Source organism: Lytechinus variegatus, chromosome 3 (assembly GCF_018143015.1).
Source record: "Lytechinus variegatus isolate NC3 chromosome 3, Lvar_3.0, whole genome shotgun sequence".
Taxonomy (NCBI): domain Eukaryota; kingdom Metazoa; phylum Echinodermata; class Echinoidea; order Temnopleuroida; family Toxopneustidae; genus Lytechinus; species Lytechinus variegatus.
Genome location: NC_054742.1, coordinates 41069192 through 41088246, shown reverse-complemented (window position 1 = coordinate 41088246; position 19055 = coordinate 41069192). Strand labels below are relative to the sequence as shown.

At 34.4% G+C, this 19055-nt stretch overlaps 2 protein-coding genes and 1 long non-coding RNA gene across 3 annotated transcripts in view; 2 read left to right on the top strand and 1 right to left on the bottom strand.

The window, feature by feature from the left end:
• LOC121411035 (ATP-binding cassette sub-family C member 9-like) overlaps positions 1–18174 on the bottom strand; it is a 29900-nt gene extending 11726 nt beyond the window's left edge. The window contains exons 1-15 of the mRNA XM_041603503.1: positions 18041–18174; positions 16555–17158; positions 11259–11495; positions 10717–10908; positions 10190–10351; positions 9553–9708; positions 9009–9143; positions 6782–6944; positions 5473–5513; positions 4968–5201; positions 3962–4129; positions 3178–3256; positions 2723–2825; positions 2429–2527; positions 649–814 (exon numbers count right to left, since the gene is read on the bottom strand). Coding sequence (XP_041459437.1) covers positions 649–814; positions 2429–2527; positions 2723–2825; positions 3178–3256; positions 3962–4129; positions 4968–5201; positions 5473–5513; positions 6782–6944; positions 9009–9143; positions 9553–9708; positions 10190–10351; positions 10717–10908; positions 11259–11495; positions 16555–17145 — 2526 coding nt within the window. The 5' untranslated portion in view covers positions 17146–17158; positions 18041–18174. The remainder of the gene's footprint in view (positions 1–648; positions 815–2428; positions 2528–2722; positions 2826–3177; positions 3257–3961; positions 4130–4967; positions 5202–5472; positions 5514–6781; positions 6945–9008; positions 9144–9552; positions 9709–10189; positions 10352–10716; positions 10909–11258; positions 11496–16554; positions 17159–18040) is intronic.
• On the top strand, positions 1813–10256 carry LOC121411036. The gene is made up of 3 exons (XR_005969414.1): positions 1813–2236; positions 2769–2815; positions 10172–10256. It is a non-coding gene; the product is annotated as an uncharacterized LOC121411036 (long non-coding RNA).
• LOC121411034 (ATP-binding cassette sub-family C member 9-like) overlaps positions 10249–19055 on the top strand; it is a 43717-nt gene continuing 34910 nt past the window's right edge. The window contains exon 1 of the mRNA XM_041603501.1: positions 10249–10333. The gene's annotated coding sequence lies outside the window, so the exon portion shown is untranslated. The remainder of the gene's footprint in view (positions 10334–19055) is intronic.

The window sequence follows — 19055 nt, the reverse complement described above, 5'->3', positions numbered from 1 at the left end:
TTTTACAAAATCAGAGCTAGAAGGTCACACTTGTCACCTGTGTCTGTGATATGTTTCAAAAATGAAGCCCAGAAGAAAAATGCGTTCGAAAATGATTATTTAGTGCTTCAAAAATTGAAATATAAAGTGACCGGAAACACCATCTTAATTTCATCCCATACACTTATGTGTACTATTTAGGCGTCTATAAGATGCCTATTTACAAAATCGGAGTTTGCCTTGTAGTTTTAGCTTTTCATTCTCAATATGGTTGTTTTCAGGGTTTATTAGTTCTAATACATGCACTTGTACACATGTTTTATCTTGGTTTGAGAATTTTTTAAATCGGCTGCTCACAAAGTTAAACAATACCTTTAAGGATTTTTTTAAGGCTTAATTAAGATGATCGATCAAGAACTCATAACATATCGCACTTCCAACATGATCTGAGGATCAATACTGATAACTTTGATCAATAATTCCCAAGTTATTTATACTTAGAATACAAATGAGCTGTTTTACCACCATTTTCGATAAGTTCATCAAGTGCATTAGTGCATCTAAAATTGTACCATGGTAACCTTTTAAATTCTTTTCCATCCGTGTGAAAAAATATTAACGGTATGAAAACTTAAAGGAAGATTAAACATCCTATGCGACAATTCATACCAATATGACGATATCTCTGTCAGAATACATGGTCCGAGCTACACTGACTCGCTGTTTCTGCCCACCACTCAGGTTGATACCTTTCTCACCAATCTCTGTATGATCTCCTCCAGGTAACATCGCGATATCTGGACCAAGAGCACATGCATCTACGACTTTCTGGTACCTAAAATATTAAAAAAAGATATTTTGCACAAACATCTTGTAATACCTAAGAAATTTTCAAATAATGATATTAATAATAGCTAGTTTTCATATAGCGCTTTTCCCATAACAGCTAAAAGCGCTTTACAGCATAATTACCCCGGTCATTGGTTTCATTTCAATCCCCCACGAAAAGTGCACAATTTCCATTCCCTGCATGGAGAGTATTCCTTGCATTCATCGCAGTCTCATAATGGGGATGTGAAATTCAAACATGCAATAACTTTCGCATCCTACCGGGTACCCATTTAGCACCTGGGTCGAGAGTGGCAAAGTGTGGATTAACGCCTTGTCAAAGGCCAAATGACGCTAGACCGCGCTGGGATTTGAACACACGACCCTCTGCGTCCAAGGCGAGAGTCAGAACCACTACACCACGACTCTTCCTTGTAAAAATAGATGTGTCAACAAAGTTAAAACAACACACAATAAACATCCGTGGTTTGAAAGATGTAAACAATGCTGTACCGATATGTGATTAAATTACCATACCTCGTAACAGAATGCATTAGAAAATATAAATCATCTAAGATCCTGAAGGGACTCCACAGGAAGAGGACGAGGCCTTTACGATTTTTAGTTGATGAATGTAATCATCGTTTTGGTGACTCTTTGTTTAAATCAGTCAGTTTATATCAGTTACGAACATAACGTGCGTCCAAGACGTTGACCAGGGAACCTTCCCCATTAGTCGATCGTCTTTATTCCGCGAGCTTTCCACCTTTCATCAAAGTTGGCGCCCCACACAAACCACGTGATCAAACATTGTAAGCCAATGTGTTCTCACGGTAGAATGCATCCCTGCTTTTGGCTGTACATTGTTCACCTAGCCCATTCAAAAGCTTTCACCCGCTTTATCATTCTGCAGTTAGCAAGAAATGAATGGCAGCAAAAGGACAATAAATTGAAAGAACGGATAACGTTTATTCATGAGGACTTACAGTTCAGGGGCGCCAAAATCAGGTCAAATTCGGGGCCCCTGTCTACAAAATACTAGATACACGCCTGAATATTGTATCCTGACCCCAAAAGGAGGCCGCCGATTCTTTCAGTCGTACCGTCTTTTTTATTACTTTTCTTTGCAACCCGACTTCGTTCAAGAAAGCCACTGCCAAGTATATTCAAACACGAACAAAAAAATCCCTGTTATGGTAGATTTTGGTAAATTGCTAAAATGTGCAATTTAGCAAAACAAGCCGTAACAAACTCTCGCCGATGCGCAGAAAAGGAAGAAACTTTCTCGGCCGAAAAGCATTCAGCAACTAAGGTATGGACTAGGACGGGAAATCTTCCTATCGGCTATCAAGGCATTATCTTTCCTGAAAAAGCGATCAGCCAAAAGGAAAGCCGAAAAGAGCAATAGACAACAAACAAGGTACAAGGGGTAAGTTAATAAGGCGTTTTTGTTTCTTTCAATACAAAACCTGTTTTCTTGAGTAATCTGCTCCTACCACCCCCCCTCCCGCTGCAGTTAAAATATCATGACTCCGCCATTTGATAATAATATACAATGATAATTATCTGACATCTAATAAAATAAAGTCGCATTTATTTCATGATTTTAAATTGTACTCACTTGGTTTTATCATTTTCAGTTCCAAATAATATGTTTTCCTTCAGTGTTGCATTGATTAACCACGCCTTCTGGGGACTAAAAGCAGTTTTTGATCCTTCCCTTTGAATAATGATAACAATAATAAAGGTAAACATTTAAAACGAATGGACAGTGTTTAGGAAAAAACATTAAATCGTGAAAGAAAACAAGAACTTATAACAGTGTTTGCAATCAAAATATCAATGTACTCCTTCATACTACCACTACACTAAACTCAGCAGAAGCGAATCGAAATACACTTGACGAGGTCTGTACCTGATTTTGATATTGCCACTCAGTGTCGTCATCTCTCCCATTATAGCTTGTAACAAGGAGGATTTGCCACTTCCAACAGTTCCTATCACCACTGTAAGTTGACCTGAAAGTATAATTTTTACTGATTATTGAAATACGTGTGAATCATTATTCAAATATGATGATAAAATTGTTTTATTCAAGAACATCGCTCCAATGATTTCTCAATGTCGCTTCTATTCAAGCTCAATCAACAAAATCAAATGTATAGGTACAGGTACGATAGAACCATGGAGATCGATTATAATGTCAAACATGATCATTTTTACAAATTATCACAATGTTCAATAAGTTGATGACAAATCCAATTTGTGGAGCTTTCATTACAGCGTTGCAGTGCGCTGTAGCGTCGTTCTGATGCATTAAACGTTATGAAAAAGTGGAATATCGCTATTATAAACATTATTTACGCTTACCTGCCGGAATGTCAATATTGAGATCTCTAATGATAGGTGCTGGGGAATACGGATCCCAAGTATAACTTCCGTTAGTTATCTACGAGAAAAAAAAACGCGCGTTTTAGGTACGAGCATAGTATACTTACGTAAATATGTAAACAAAAATATATATATATCTTTAACTATTTCCATTAATTACCATTTGATTTCTATAATACTCACCCTGTCAGCATTTTAAGGAAATGCATGTTCATCTATTTCTAAGTAGATCACTGCAAATTTTTTAAGCTTGTTGTCAAGCCTGTCACTTTAAAAACAACTGTTTAAAGTGTTTGGTAAGTGCAATATGAAAACTTGAAATTAAAAGGGATATAAGTCAAAGAAAGACCTCAAAATTTGATTAATAGATTGTTGTATAATGGACATTGCGAAGTATTTAATGAAATTCAAAGTATTCCATTTACTTAGAGGATGAAACGATCAGTTAACTATAGGCCTAATGTATAGTCCAAATTGTAAATGTCACAAATGCAAGTAGAATTGGGTTGTTTGGTGAAAAAAAAAGATTTGTAGATTTATTGCATGATGCACATGGAAATAGATGAATAGAGATCTCGACATCAATTAAAAAACAACTTTACGTTGTATCACAGAAATAATTTATTTAGCAGTTTATTCATTTGCTTACTAATCAATTTTCCAATTTCATAACATATTTTGACAGTAATTAGGAAATACTCAATTATGTAAGTGCCTTCGAAAATATCTAATTACTTTAAAAATAATATTCCGGTAATTTTACCCTAATGGCAACATCAGATGGCAATGAGGATGCCGACTTTTGCATTGATCCGTAATTCGATCCACCGTTTCCATGGCTATCCAGCAGCCCAGAAGATTCAATTTCAAGCTCGTCCTCCTTGGAATTCGTCTGATCCTTTGAACGACAGCGTCGGACTGACACAGACATCTAAAGTAGTTCGTTCAAGTAAAAAAAAAGAGAAAATGATAAGTATTTCTGTTTTAAAGATGGACACTTCTGTTTATCCCTGTCAACTCTACCAATGGACTTTGGATTTACACTCATATCGAAAGTAAAGTAAATTGTCCCATTGCTTCGGACATCTTTAGCAATTGTAGAGTATACATTTCGCAAGATGTACGTTAACTACTGCAAGAAAACTTAATGATTTCTCTTGAATATCAGTTTGCATTACTTTCATGCTTCATCAATTATGACGACTTGGTAATCTAAGAAATAATTTACCTCCAAAAATTATATATGAAATACAGAAGTAGGGAATTTTAAAAATTTAATAGGGATATATCTGAAAATAATCAGTGGGGTAAATAAAATACAACTATCTGATTAAATCAGGTAACAAGTAACCTTATAAATATGGAAAAGGAATTGTTAAAAAATATATGAATTGATTTTAAGACATTGTTACGAAAACATCAGCCTCTGTCACCAATAGTCAGTATTAGATTTGCAAAAGATCTGCAACTTGTTTGGTCAAAATGTTTTGCACATGATTGTGTAAAGATCTGTGCAAGTGCATAGCAATATATCTGCCCTTCATTGCAAATCCAATGCTGTTAAAAATTTATCAGATGTTCTTGATCAGCGACTGCTCTCAACTGTGAACAGAAGAGTATCGTCTTCAATATCTAAGGAATGATTTTTTTATGCAAACCGAGCCGGCGAACCAATAATTACACATTAGGAAATAATAATAAATTCATTCATATATTAGATGGTAGTATGTGCCAAGCTTTAGAAGTTATTGTCAGAAACTTGAGCCTACCTGATCATAATTTGTACTACCATTGGGCAAATCATTGAGGAGACTACCTTCAACTTCCGGTCCACTGAAGTAAGCCTGAAGCCTCTTGGTGCTCACGTGAGCGTTCACACAAAGACTTATGACGTAGGGGAATATAAACATAGGCGATGTCAGGTTGTTAAAGAAAGAGAGCGAGGAAAATGCTACGTCTGGAGCTAAAACATTTCCCGTTATAGCTGTGTACGTAGTGAACGACTGAAAATAAAACAGAATAAAGATTTAATGGTTATGAGAAAAGAGAAGAGGAACAGTAAATCAATTAGTAACCCATCGGGAACTAAAACCAAACATTTTCAAGTTGATGTGACACATCGGAAGTTATAAAAGGCGTTGTTTGTTTCATGAACAAGCAAAATGATAGCAACAAGTTTTTTGGCATCTTTTCCCCCACATGATGATATGCTGAAAGAGATGAGTGTACTTTTAAACCTTAATAATATTTGCCTAATCTTTTTTTTATACTTACCAGTAAGTTTACAAGGATAGGAGTTCCCGAATTCGTCACAACTTGATCCGTATAAGAAAAGGAGGAAGAAATGATTGGTATTAGATATACGATCACACACAATATGATTTGCATCGCATTTACATTCTAGTAACTAGTTGTTAAATCATCTCAAACTTTCGTTCCCCATGTCTACCAATACGAACTTTCTACTTTTTCTGTCAAGGTATACAGTGCGTATCAAAAAAGTTTACACTTAGAAAAAATCCTGTAAGATCATACATTTGTCATATTTTGAAGATTTTTCCACATTTTATCATTGGTACAGATCAATTTAAGCAAATGACGATATAACTGTCAAACAATATTTCCGCTCGAGTGAGCTCCACTTACTTTTGAAAAGTTAGTGAAAAATGATTTGCGCAGAACTTTGAAATAGTTATGCGAATAAAAGTAGACCACAATCATGAAGAACACATGGAATTTAGCTAGTAAAATTTATTTGAAGATAATTTTAACCCTTTTTAACTTGTTTCCTTGCCCAAAACACTTCGAAGAGTGCATTGCGCTCCACCCCACTCCCCCACACACCGAGGCCATCTTGACGATATATGCTTTACACTGAGCTGTGATTTACATAAAATTGCTTAGGCTTGATTTTCATTTTATTAATCATTGCCAAGCTTGGAAAAAGTGTGGAGAAACAAGTATTAAATAACAAATAAAATGTTAACCCACTTTAAATGATAAAAACATAGTGGAAAAATGCTGGATATGTCTGCTTTAAACTTTTGTTCAGATTTAGTTATGTCCGTGTTGAAATTTCAGTTTGGGTGGAGAATTGTTACAAATTGCTTGAATGTATCCGTTTTATTTCAATTGACTAAAAGTGCAAGGGAAATGTATGAGAAATGTTCTGCAGGGTAAATTTGATTTCGCCTATTCCTCTTGACACCGCGTGAAAACAATCATTTCTGCGCAAACAGATTTCTGCGAGCTTTACAAAAACGGACAGTGCTCACTCAAGTGGAATATTCTGTCAAAATTTTTACTTTCATTGGATAGATGAGACCCAAACCCAAGATCGTATGTGAACAAATTATATTTTTTTAATTCCCCGGGCTTTTTTCAAAGTGTAAACTTTTGTTTGATACGCACTGTATAAATCCGTTCGCTCGGTGTCTTGGACTTAGAATTTATAGAAGTAACAAAAAAGTAAAAACGACGTTCTTATTTTAATACGAGAGATCTATTCATGAAAATATTCTTGGCAAGTACTATATACTCCTTTACAAGGGATGTTTCAAAAGAGACTTGAGGCTTCTCTTACAATTTAATGCTGATAGTGAATAAACTTGAAAAAGTTTGTCGAGCTCATATGCTCTCAACTTCTTGATGCCTTCTTCAAACAATCGTTCCCATCCGTAGAGCTTTAGTACCTTGATACCTTCTAGTAACTCATTAGAACTTTTCAATCGTTTATCGGAGCGAATCTGGATAAAAGAAAAAAGATAATCAGGCAAACACTATAGTCTTCAGTAAACCCCAAAGTATGGGAATTTTAAAACTTTAGGTAGCTAACACTCTTTTGACGCCAAGTTGGGCAACTCTTTGCTATTACTGGACTTTTGCTCGCTTGTGCAGTTGACCGCTCGCGAAAAAAGGGAAGTCGGAAGTAGGAAACGTATTTCCTTGATTTGTATTTTTCTCTTATATGTCTCATTATTGCACAATCATTGAACTTTTGAAACAATGACGAGCACAAAAAAAAATGTTTTTACAGTCATATAGTCGCAATGAATATAGTTTCATAAACAACAGTCAAATTCCAACATGTGACAATGCTGATCGAAAATTTAACATGTCTGTCTTACAATTCTTTCATTTCACCTCCTGTCTGTTTGACTCTGATCTAATGTAATAACATTTTTTATAACTTCTTCTTTATCCTATAGTTTGAACTATAGTTTCAGTTCATGATCAATGGATTTTGTGAAAATCTCCCTTATAGCTTGAATGTATATTCGCCACACCATCACGCACACACACACAATAAATGTGTGTTGCAACTGTACTTCTTTTTTGTTTTACTATAAATTGATGAAGGCGATATGATAAGGCATTTTAATAATTCACAACTAATTGATTACATATAGGCTTGACGCATAAGATACAAAGATCTCCTTGTGCCTTGCACATACATTACCTTGACATCTCACCAAAATAAGATTACATTGAATAATAGACTCGCCAAGGAGTACTTAAAATCAAAATCAAATTACAGAACCCATTCAAAATGACTGGAAACTTAAAGCAAGGTTTAAATTTTTTTTATGGCATCCAAAGTTTTTCTTCACGGTTCAAAAGTCCATTTTAGGATTTGTGGATGTCTATTTTTCACATACGATTTTAACAAAGACGTAGAAGATAAATCATAATGCTACTATGCCCAATAAATAAGGATGTCATTCATCTAAACATATACGATCCCATTAATATTTAGTTAAGAAGATTTCCTAACAAATGTGATGATTCATTGCAATGCACTCAGATGAACTCAAATATAAACCCTATCTATAGCAGTCAACATTAAAACTAAATTTATCCCGAATGTTTAAACAAAGTGGGAGGTACAAGCAGGAACTGATTTAGTCATAAATCAGTAATGAAGTTTCAGCCACGTACCATTTGAACATCTGGCTTAAATCGTTTCATTTACATGATTTAGTCATTACAATACACATTTATCTGTCTCAGTGTAATCAAATGACCGTAGTGAAAGGATTTTTTTTTAACTCTCAATCCTCAATGTTCAATAATCTCCAATATTATTCTTTTGTTACATACACACAATTATACACACCACAAGTAAGTCATTAGTGAGTCCATGAGCGAGCCATTTTTACACACATTTGTCTTCATGTCAAAAGCTAATCCCTTATTGATAGGTTGTGTAATTTTGCTCTTATTAAAATTCGTTTGCATCGAAAAAAAGATCACAGATTTGCATGTTTATTAAAATTAATAAATGTCTTATGTGTCAATGATCATTGGTTTCTATGTAGGAAATTATAATAATCCAAGTCTTAATCAACAATACTTTCATCATCATGATCATGCCATACATTTTTTCTAAAACTTTTCAACAGAATTTGTTGTATAAGTATTAGACTTCGATGTGTATATTTACGAGTGTGGTCAATGCATCAGTGATATACATGCAAATACTGGGGTTTTTTCACCTTGATTGGCATAAAGAAAAACACACTTCTTGCATACTAAACAATCAATAATTTTTAGTTATCAAGCCCACTTATTAACAGAATATTGTAGCTCTTCAAGAAAGATAAAAAGATGAGTAAAGTTAACGAGCAAGTTACATTTTGTTTTTCTGATTAAAGAGAAATCGTTTGCTAACATTCTTCATTAGGTAAAATATTATGGTTACGTTTTATTCATAATTTATCCTTTAAGCCTTCTCGTGTTACTTCTCACATTCCTTTTTTTATCAGTTCACTTTTGTTTATTGTGATTAAGTTTGTTTTAATTGATCTTACCAACACTTCTTTTGTAAATCGTGCAGTTGCTGTTGCTATAAATATTTGAATTGGTATTACAATGAAGAACAAAGAAGAACCTATCAGGGATGGGGCACCTAGCTGCATGTAGAGTAGAACAAGTGTGAGTGCAATCTGAAAACAAAAAAGAACGATATAATGAAATGTGTATGTGTACTGGCCAAACAATATATTAACCTAGTTGCTAAAAAAAACTTGTTCACGTTACGATATAATATTCAAATTTATAGAGTTGGTACAAAGGCAGCACCCCACGTGAAGCAGCTATGTATCTGTGTGCTCCTTCAATGGTGCAATTGGCTGCATTGTACACCGTAAAGGGTGCAAACTTAAGTCTTTTTAGACTTAGTGGGGACCTTTCAGCTATTGTAATATTAAATATGAATTTCATAGATCATGATGTACTTGAATAAATCACTGATGAATAAACTGAAGAAAATAGAGCAACTGAATTAAGGTACATATCAACTAAACTCCAACTTTAAAGCTTTGAGCTAGCAGTATTTTCAAAATAATATCCTACCCTTATTGGTATTATCCAAAGCTCATTGCAGAAGTTGAAGAAGAATTGAAGATTGGTTGCATCTACAGACATGTGATTGGTCACCTGTCCCATTGACATCATACCACCTGACATGGCATATGTTGACAGTCTGAGGGACTTTTCGTACACCAAACTCTGTAAAATACAATACAAATCACTGCATGCAATTTACCCACTAAAATAAGTCATTGTAACAAAATAAGGTATGGAAATTTCGAACGTTCCATTACATATGATATTCTAAATGCCACCTTTCTTCTTACCTACATCCATTAAAATATTACATTCTATATCATCATCGTCTCCTGACAGATTTTCTATGATAGAAATCAAAATATCATAGGAAGTAAATCATATTACAACATACGACATAATATTGTGACGCATCATTCGTTTATTTTCTCTTCTTCAAAACACCTATATTCAATTGTATTTCTTAATTATTCCTTTTAATACTTCATGCATCTTAAATGATATGATTTTCAAAGTATATAAGTTAAAATGTTACAAATTTGCCAAGACCCTTTCATGGAATCAGTCCCAGATATTATGGTTAATGTCAAGGATCGCCCTTTTCTCCACTTTTATTTTTCATCAGTAGTGTCTACGTACGCACCTGGATAGCAGACTTTATATGAACTCCTTCTACTGCGGTCCAGAAGTAATATGTCTGATCAAAGGTGTGCCTTGCAAATGCTGATACTGTGATGCAGCCTACCAGGACATACCCATTGGCCAGGAACTCCGTCACAGTCACATGGTGAGGACTAGGGATCATCTAAATAAATTAATCACTCTCGTTTTTCTTGGAAGAGTATATATGTATATCGTACACTTTTGGATACATCATATCATTACTATCATTTACAAATATTATTTTTTATAATAATGATCATTATCCTTATTATTATGATCACTAGTACCAACATCATTGCAACTACTAAACTTTTACTACTACTACCAGGAATACCTATTTTTATCATAAATTATCATTTATTATGCTTTTGAGTGGAACATGCAATTAATTCCTATGCAGAAAATTGAAAAAATCATATAAATTCTTTCTTTTTATGTTAATGTTACTGACCTGTTGATTGCTCGCTTTTATAAACCAAACATACAAAGAATTAAACAGTGTGGTACCTTCATTTCACCGGGTGTGACGTAAAGTGCATCTGTGACATAGTTGACTATTCCACTAATACATAGTGGTCCGACAAACTGTAACATGTCGGCGGTGAGTTTGAACATGCCTGCTATCGCCATACGAAGTCCGTATGTTCGAAGGTATACGCGCCAGAGGTTGGCGTTCTGTCCGTTTAAATGCGCTCTGTTCTGTGGAATAAAGCATTCAAGTTGGGTTTTAGGCAATTTCATATTAATTTGATTGTGCGTATTTCAGAAGTTTGTACAAATACAAACATTGAATATCGCATAAGCCATTAATTGTAGGCATCTCGTTTAAAAGTCTTATTGAAATGTAAAATAAAACGAATTAACTGGAAATACCATGTTTTTGAAAGTTATGGAGACAACCCCCCCGCACGCACACACACACACTCACAGCCTCACACACACAAATAACAAAATACAAATCAGCAGTATGGTAGTATACAGTATTTAACTATTTCTTGATTGGTGCAACTATACACATTCACATAAAAACATAAAAAAGCTCATCTTACCTTCTCTTTAAGGTAGTTCTTCTTGAATGCTGCATGGATGGCATCTGATGTATGCTTGTCAGGAATACTGCCTAGATCACTTGGTTCAATCGGTTTTCTGTAACCCAGTGTAAAGAGCCAGTCCATCCACCAATATGTCAAAGACGAAGGCAAGGCTGCATAGTCATGGAAGAAGTTCATATTCTCCTTTTTTGTGTCAGCCGGATAACTTTGAAAATCCACGCATGCGCCACACATCTAGAAAAAAATAATTGAAGCCGGTACTTATAACTTATTGATAACTTATTTGACATTTAGAGAAAACGACAGGTTAAAAAAACGGCCTCGATCTAGGAGATATACATTACGCTCAATAACTTAAGATGCACATGTATGTTTTTGTGGGCTTGACTCTACCGTGTATACCAAACGACATGTAATTGACGTTCAGTATGTATTCATTTTGTTTGTACTTATTCAATTTGCAACAACAATTTGCACAGGTTTTGTTATCTTTCCCATAGCCAAAACTACAATACACATAACATGTAACCTATTATACTTTAATGACATTTGTCAAATTAGGTATCAGTCTGGATTGAAATTCCTACATGATAAAGCGACGAATTTTTACTTTGATGACGAGTGAACCTATACAAGAATTTAGTGACCTACTACATAATCGAATATATTGTTACATGTGTAAGCAAATGTGTCGGAACCATGACTGGAACGAATATTTTTCTTGTTGTAAACACTGTCTTGAACACTTATTTCCTTTCAACCAGTTGAATGATAACGAGCTCGATGATGTAATATCGGCTGATGAACCCTTAGAAGACAATTTTGATAGAATTTCTCATTTACATTTTGATCCCTTTTTAGCACATGAAAGCATTGTCCCAAATGACGATGTTGACCCAGACTTCCAGTTCTATACTGAGAGTTCAAATGACTCTCGGTACTATTGTTATGAAGAATTTGATACAAACTTTGAAAATATTGGTGTCCCGAGCGGCGGTAAATTTTCAAGCATTCACTTTAATGCAAGAAGTCTTTTGAATTCTTTTGATGACATTTCAAGCTGTCTTAACTCTTTGAAATTTACATTTGATATTATTGCCATATCCGAAACCTGGCTAAGATTCGAAAGTCCTCTTGTTTATATGCCTAACTACTCATTCGTTTGCAATAATAGGAAATATTCCAGAGGTGGTGGAGTTGGAATGTATATCCATGATTCTTTTAATTTCTTGGTACGCACTGACCTTAATTTAAGCGAAGCAACATGCGATTCTTTATTCATCGAACTGGAACAGTGCTCAGGGAAAAATATAATTGTAGGAACCTTGTATAGAGCCCCATCGTTGGACGTTAATTCATTTATTGAGGAGTTTGATAGCCTTTTGATCTGTCTTTCCAGGGAAAATAAAAGGGTGTTTTTGACGGGTGACTTAAACATAGATATTTTAAAACACAACTCTAATTCTCAATCCAAGAACTTTGTGAACTGTCTTTTCAGCAATTTTTTCCTTCCTATAATTCACAGGCCCACAAGAATTACTAAGACAAGTGCCACCCTTTTAGATAATTTTCTGACAAATCAATTTGACTTAGATACTAAAGGTGGAGTGATATACTCTGACGTGTCAGATCACTTGCCAATATTTCATGTAACTTACATGAATGTTAATAAAACTAAATCGGCAAATAATAACGTACTCCGAAGATCTTTTACAACACAAAATATTACGAAATTTAAAAATCAAATCGAAAATTCAAATTGGGAAGAAATCTTTAATATGCAGGATGCTAATCAATCATACGACATATTCATAACTAAATTTACTACATTGTATAATAACAATTTTCCATTAAAAAAAACACCCAGTAAGAAAATTAAACTGAAATGCTGGATGACCGATGGTTTGCTTCAATCTATTCGACATAAAAACAATCTATATAAAAAATATATCCATAAACCAACAGTTAGAAATGAAATTCTATACAAGGATTCTCTTAAAGAAGTGAACTATTTGAAACGGCAGGCTAAAAAACATTATTATAAATCCAAATTTGAAGAATATAAAAATAATATAAACCGTACATGGCAAATGATCAAATCAATATTAAATAAAAGAAGAAAATCAACCTCCAACACCATAGTTTGTGATGAAGGTCGGTCGACAGACCCGTTCCAAATAGCAAATACTTTTAATAACTTTTTCGTTGAAATAGGTCCAAAGTTAGCTAATATCACTCCTCAAAATGATACAGATTTCAGAACTTATCTATCTGAACCAAATTCAAAATCTTTGTTTTTAAATCTGGTAAGCCAACGTGAAATTTGTAACATTGTCATGCGTTTCGATAACAATAAAGCCCCAGGTCTTGATGAATGCTCACCCAAGATTGTTAAACTTGTAATCGAATTGATAAGCCAACCTTTATGTCATATATTCAATTTATCGTTAACCTCTGGGGTATTTCCTGACAAAATGAAAATTGCGCGAGTTTCTCCAATTTTTAAAACTGGTGACAAAGAGCAAGTTGGTAATTATAGGCCCATATCAGTGCTTTCTGTTTTTTCTAAAATATTGGAAAAGATCATTTATAAAAGGGCTTATAGTTTTCTTGAAAATAACAAGTGTCTTTTTGAATCTCAGTATGGATTTCGTAGTGACCACTCAACAGAACTAGCGCTTCTTGAATTAACAAATACCGTAATTGACTCCTTTGAGCACGACTCATTTGCAATAGGGATATTTATTGACTTGTCAAAAGCGTTTGACACTATTAATCATAATATACTTTTATCAAAACTAAATAACTATGGTATTCGTGGAACTGCCCTTGACCTTTTTTCTAGATACCTCTCAAATCGTAAACAATGCACCATATATAACTCCGTTCAGTCTGAACTTAGGACAACTGAATGTGGAGTACCACAAGGGTCATTACTTTGTCCACTTTTATTTATTTTATTTATTAATGACATTTATCGTTCGTCAAATCTCCTTTCCTTTATTATGTATGCCGACGATACCAATATTGTTTATTCTGATAAAAATCTTTATCACTTATGTGAAACTGTAAATACTGAACTAACAAATGTTTGTAAATGGTTTTGTGCGAACAAGCTTACCATTAACAATAAGAAATGCAATTATATTATATTCCGTAACTCCACAAGGCGTATTGATCTTAATCATGTAGTGGTGAAGCTTAACAACCAAATTATTCCCAGAGTTGAAAATACTAGGTTTCTTGGTGTTATCATTGATAGTAATTTAACATGGATACATCACATAAATGAAATTGAGAACAAAGTTGCAAAAAATATTGGAATAATATATCGCCTAAGTTTTTACTTGCCTAAAACTGTATTGCGTACATTGTATTGCTCTTTAATCCTGCCATATTTTTATTACTGCAATTTAGTCTGGGCTAACACATATCAAACCCATCTTAAAAAATTATGTTCCCTTCAAAATAAAATTGTACGTATAATTTCTCCAGACGACAATATACCACTAGCAAATACCACGAATTTGTTTCATTCCCTAAAATTGTTGAAATTAGAAGACATCAACAAACTTCAACAATGTCATTTTCTCTACAGGTGTTTAAATTCTCAAATTCCACAAAAATTTCGTGATTCATTTACACATGTTTCCAACATACATCATTTTGATACCCGCTCAAATAATCAAATATTCATTCCCAAACACAGAAAAATAATCTTCCAACACAATATTCGTTATACTGGCCCCAAAATATGGAACGAAATTCCGGATTACATAAAAAAATCTTTGTCGACAACCAGCTTTAAGTATAAAATGAAAAAATTGCTTCTGTCGTTTTATAAATAAATATTTCCCGTCTTATGTCTCCTTTTGACTTTAAACATGAAAACATGAACCATGACAAATTGTTGTTGCGGCATTTATGTTTGCCCCCACTGATATTTTGTTGAGCATTCTATTTTATTTAGTAATTCATGCCCGCCTCCCCGCTCACGTCTCCCTCTCTTGTTCCCTTTCCTTTTCTTTTCTCTGCCCTTTTTTCCTTTGTATTGTTTATTGTATTGTATTTATGTCTACAGGCGTATCCCGCCACAAGCCTCAGCTTTTAGGGTATACGCCTTCTTCCTTAAACCCAATATGTACATATTTATATTTTTTTATAACAAATTGATTTATGTATGAATTTATGTTTACGAAAAATGTAATGACATGGAAGAAAATAAATGTTTTATTTGAATTGAATTGAATTGAATCTTTCAGATATCAAACAATTTTTTTAATCAACCTGGTTTTAGGATATTTTGGATGCATAAGGGTTCACCACAGCCCCTTTAATTATCATGGTGTTACAGAAGATATAAACGTTTTTAGTACAAGTTTTCATAATCTAATCATGAGAATGATGTGAATATGAAATGCCCCAAATGATTCCTTGATTTTTTTTTTACAAAATCATGATGTGTACCGTGAAGTCATACTGCCCGGAAGAAGCAGACTTGTGACTAGAGCACACGATATTGAAGATCATCTGTGGTTGGCCTATATACTGTACATGACATATTAATAAGACTGACAAGATTGAACTGTCCAGGCTAAACGAAACGTACTAGCACAAAAACATTAAGGGAGCGAAGAAAGATGGTAAAATCAACAATATAATTCTATTCGCGCATGCTCAATACAAAGGGAAATAAAGATTAATCGAGAGCAAATCTTTATTATTTTAACATGCTGTCCATTTTGCTTTCTTTCTTTTTTTAAATCTTGATCTTGACCTTTTGGGGAGAGAAAATCAGGTGATTGAGACTTCTCTGCAGTATGTATTCATCGCCCTCGCTTGGCAATGATATTAATGATATCACAGTACTTGGCAATGATATTTTACTTTCAAATACAAATGTCATTTCAGATAAATTTATTTACTCAATTGTGTTCTTTAAATTTATGATTATTTATGTATACATATTATATTTCGTAGTATTTTCGACCTTGTTTTATTATGTTTATTATATTATTGCTATGTTCATTATACCATTGTGAAACGGAAATAAATAAATCAAATCAAATCAAATCAAATAATGTAGCCATGTGAACTTGTTTGATCGTGTTGAGTACCCGACAACAGAGGCGTAGTGAGCCTAACATTTGTTGGGTAGATATTACAAATGAAATGGAGCAAAAGTTCTAAAAAGATGCGAGCGAAGCGAGAGAGCAAAAAAAATGTACTTGAGAACAATATTGTGAAAGTACCTTAAATCTAACATCAGATTTGTCAAATACATTATACTAACCATGATAGTACACAGTACTGTCTCGATAATGACCATCATGGTCATCAGAAAGATAAGCCCGAGTGCCAAGTCAAATCTAAGTCTTGTCCATTCTGCCTCTCCGATATTTACAATATGAATCATGTAAACGATCATTGACAGCAATGATACCATCCAGTACACGACAAGAAGCCAAACCATGTGACGTTCACGCCATTTTTCCATCATGTGGTAATAAACAATGGATAGTATTGCCCCAATAAACATCGTCACCCCTACAACATAGAGATGTGGTTGATGTGGTAAGGAGTTGGCGAGGTAGGTATCGTTGGTCAGAATACCTTCTGCTAAGAAGGAGAGTGTTAGGACCAGAAGGACGTAGGTCAGAAGCCATCTTGGGGTGTGGCCTGGGAGACGCAAGAGATACTTGGAGCTGCTTTGTCGCTCAGAGGTAGAGCAGACGGCGAGGAAAATGAGGATGAGGGATGAAATAACGACGAAAACTAGCTGTGGGACTACGATGATGCCGTTGATTAAACACGAGTTGTTCAATCCTGTGCCAGAATTAAGAGTGTAGTTCACACCACAAAACCAGTCCCATTCAGAAGACATGATCACCGAAGTCCTGTAAAATCGAGAATGAAGAAATTATCATTGAACGATGTAATTGTCACATTAAATAAGAGCAATTTAGAGAATCCTATCGAAATGATTGTAATAAAATTCGGTTTACGGTTTTGCCAATTTACATCGGAATGATGTCTCTAAGCGCATCAATGTATGTTCGGTTCTTCTACTTCTTCTTCGGGTTATCTGATTCTGGCTTGGACCCAAAGGATATATTTGCTATCTCTCTTCGCTTTGGAGTATTCCAACAGGAGACTAAGAACTAAACTGTTATTTGCTAGGCATACCACATTGGCTCCTCGAGCCGAACTTTGAAACAAGTTCAAAGAGGGACACCTCTCTAAAGCAGGTGTATTACTATGAACATTACATTACACGTACGAAATACCAATGATTATCCGATCTTTCCTCCTCCATACACGTTTATTCTTATGACGAAAAGGGAATAACAATTTTTCTTCATATTTTAATCGTTTCAATATTTCAATATGTAAATAATAACTATTTATTTACGAAATGAGCATTTTTCCTAATGTGTATTAAAAACTGAGTTGGCATCAAGGCAGGAAATGCCATGACATGAAAAAAAAATCGTCCGTGAACGTTGGTTAGCAAATATTTGTGCAATCACATGGACCATCACATGAATTAAGTCCTCGTTGCATGAAAGTATCAAATGTATTGTGTCAGGTTAGAAATATTGGACGCCATCCAATCGTCACGAGATTTAATGCAAGATAGCCTTACATTAATATTTAAAACCGAATTCTCTAAACTTAATTTGATTTCATACCTTATCGGATTTGAGGAAGGCCTACTTTCAATTCATACAATTATAAGGTGCAAATTACCAACCAATCTAACTCTTACTATTGCGTACCTTGTTAAACTTGACAATAACAAAGGAACTTCGATCCTCAAAAACACGATGATCAGATAAGGTTTCCAGGCACAGTGTGTAAAAATATTGAACTAAACAAACTGAAATTGAAATCGCAGGTGAAACACCAAGCAAGACACTGTTCTGTTTATACCGGTTTCAGACCCTTCCAGATATTTTCAAGCGCCTTTTAATGCGACTATATCTCAAATGTTTGTGAATCTTTAATAGACAACGTAAAGCACATGCAGTGCATGAACCTAAACTACCCCAAAAGCACGAAGGTCGTTTAGTGTCAAAACTACTAAAATCCAAGTCACATTGAAGATATCTCAATGAAAGCTATTAGAAATCACGTATGACCTAGTCTTATATTTTGTGTGGGGGGGGGGGCTACCATGGTCTTTCTGTAATAGACTTTGATCAGTGTGCAATGCCAAATTGTTATTTCCTCAAGAGAGACCTTATAATTTGAAGTCTTGCTCGTGATTTTATCAAGGTCCATGTTTTATCGAATCCAATGGTGTTGCGCGAGCATTTCGAAGGGTGTGCGACAATTATTTTATAGCAAGCATGTCGATGGCGCAGAGGTTTATGATATTTGATGTGTCCATGCCTGACAGAAAATGATGCCATAGCGAAAAGAAACCTTACTAATTTTTTTCGTGTATTTTCTGCAATTCCTCTCGACATAAATTCACAAAATCGCAATATGTCATGTAAAACACCCAAATGGGCTTTAATTTGATTCTGGAATGCTTGGGCTACTTTTTGAAGAGAAACGATTAATCTCTAAGTGATTATTAGGATTAAGAAAATTCAACCCTAGTAAAACGATAATTCATATATCTATCATCAAAATAAGACATTTATGTCCCTTTAAGATAATAAGATAACCAAAAGCTGAAAAGTGTTTTGGTCAACTCTCCCATCTGACATTTATTCCATTATGACTTTGTAGTTTTCTTCCCGGTTCCGGTTCCTTGGCTCTCTAAGTAATTGATAAACATGACTA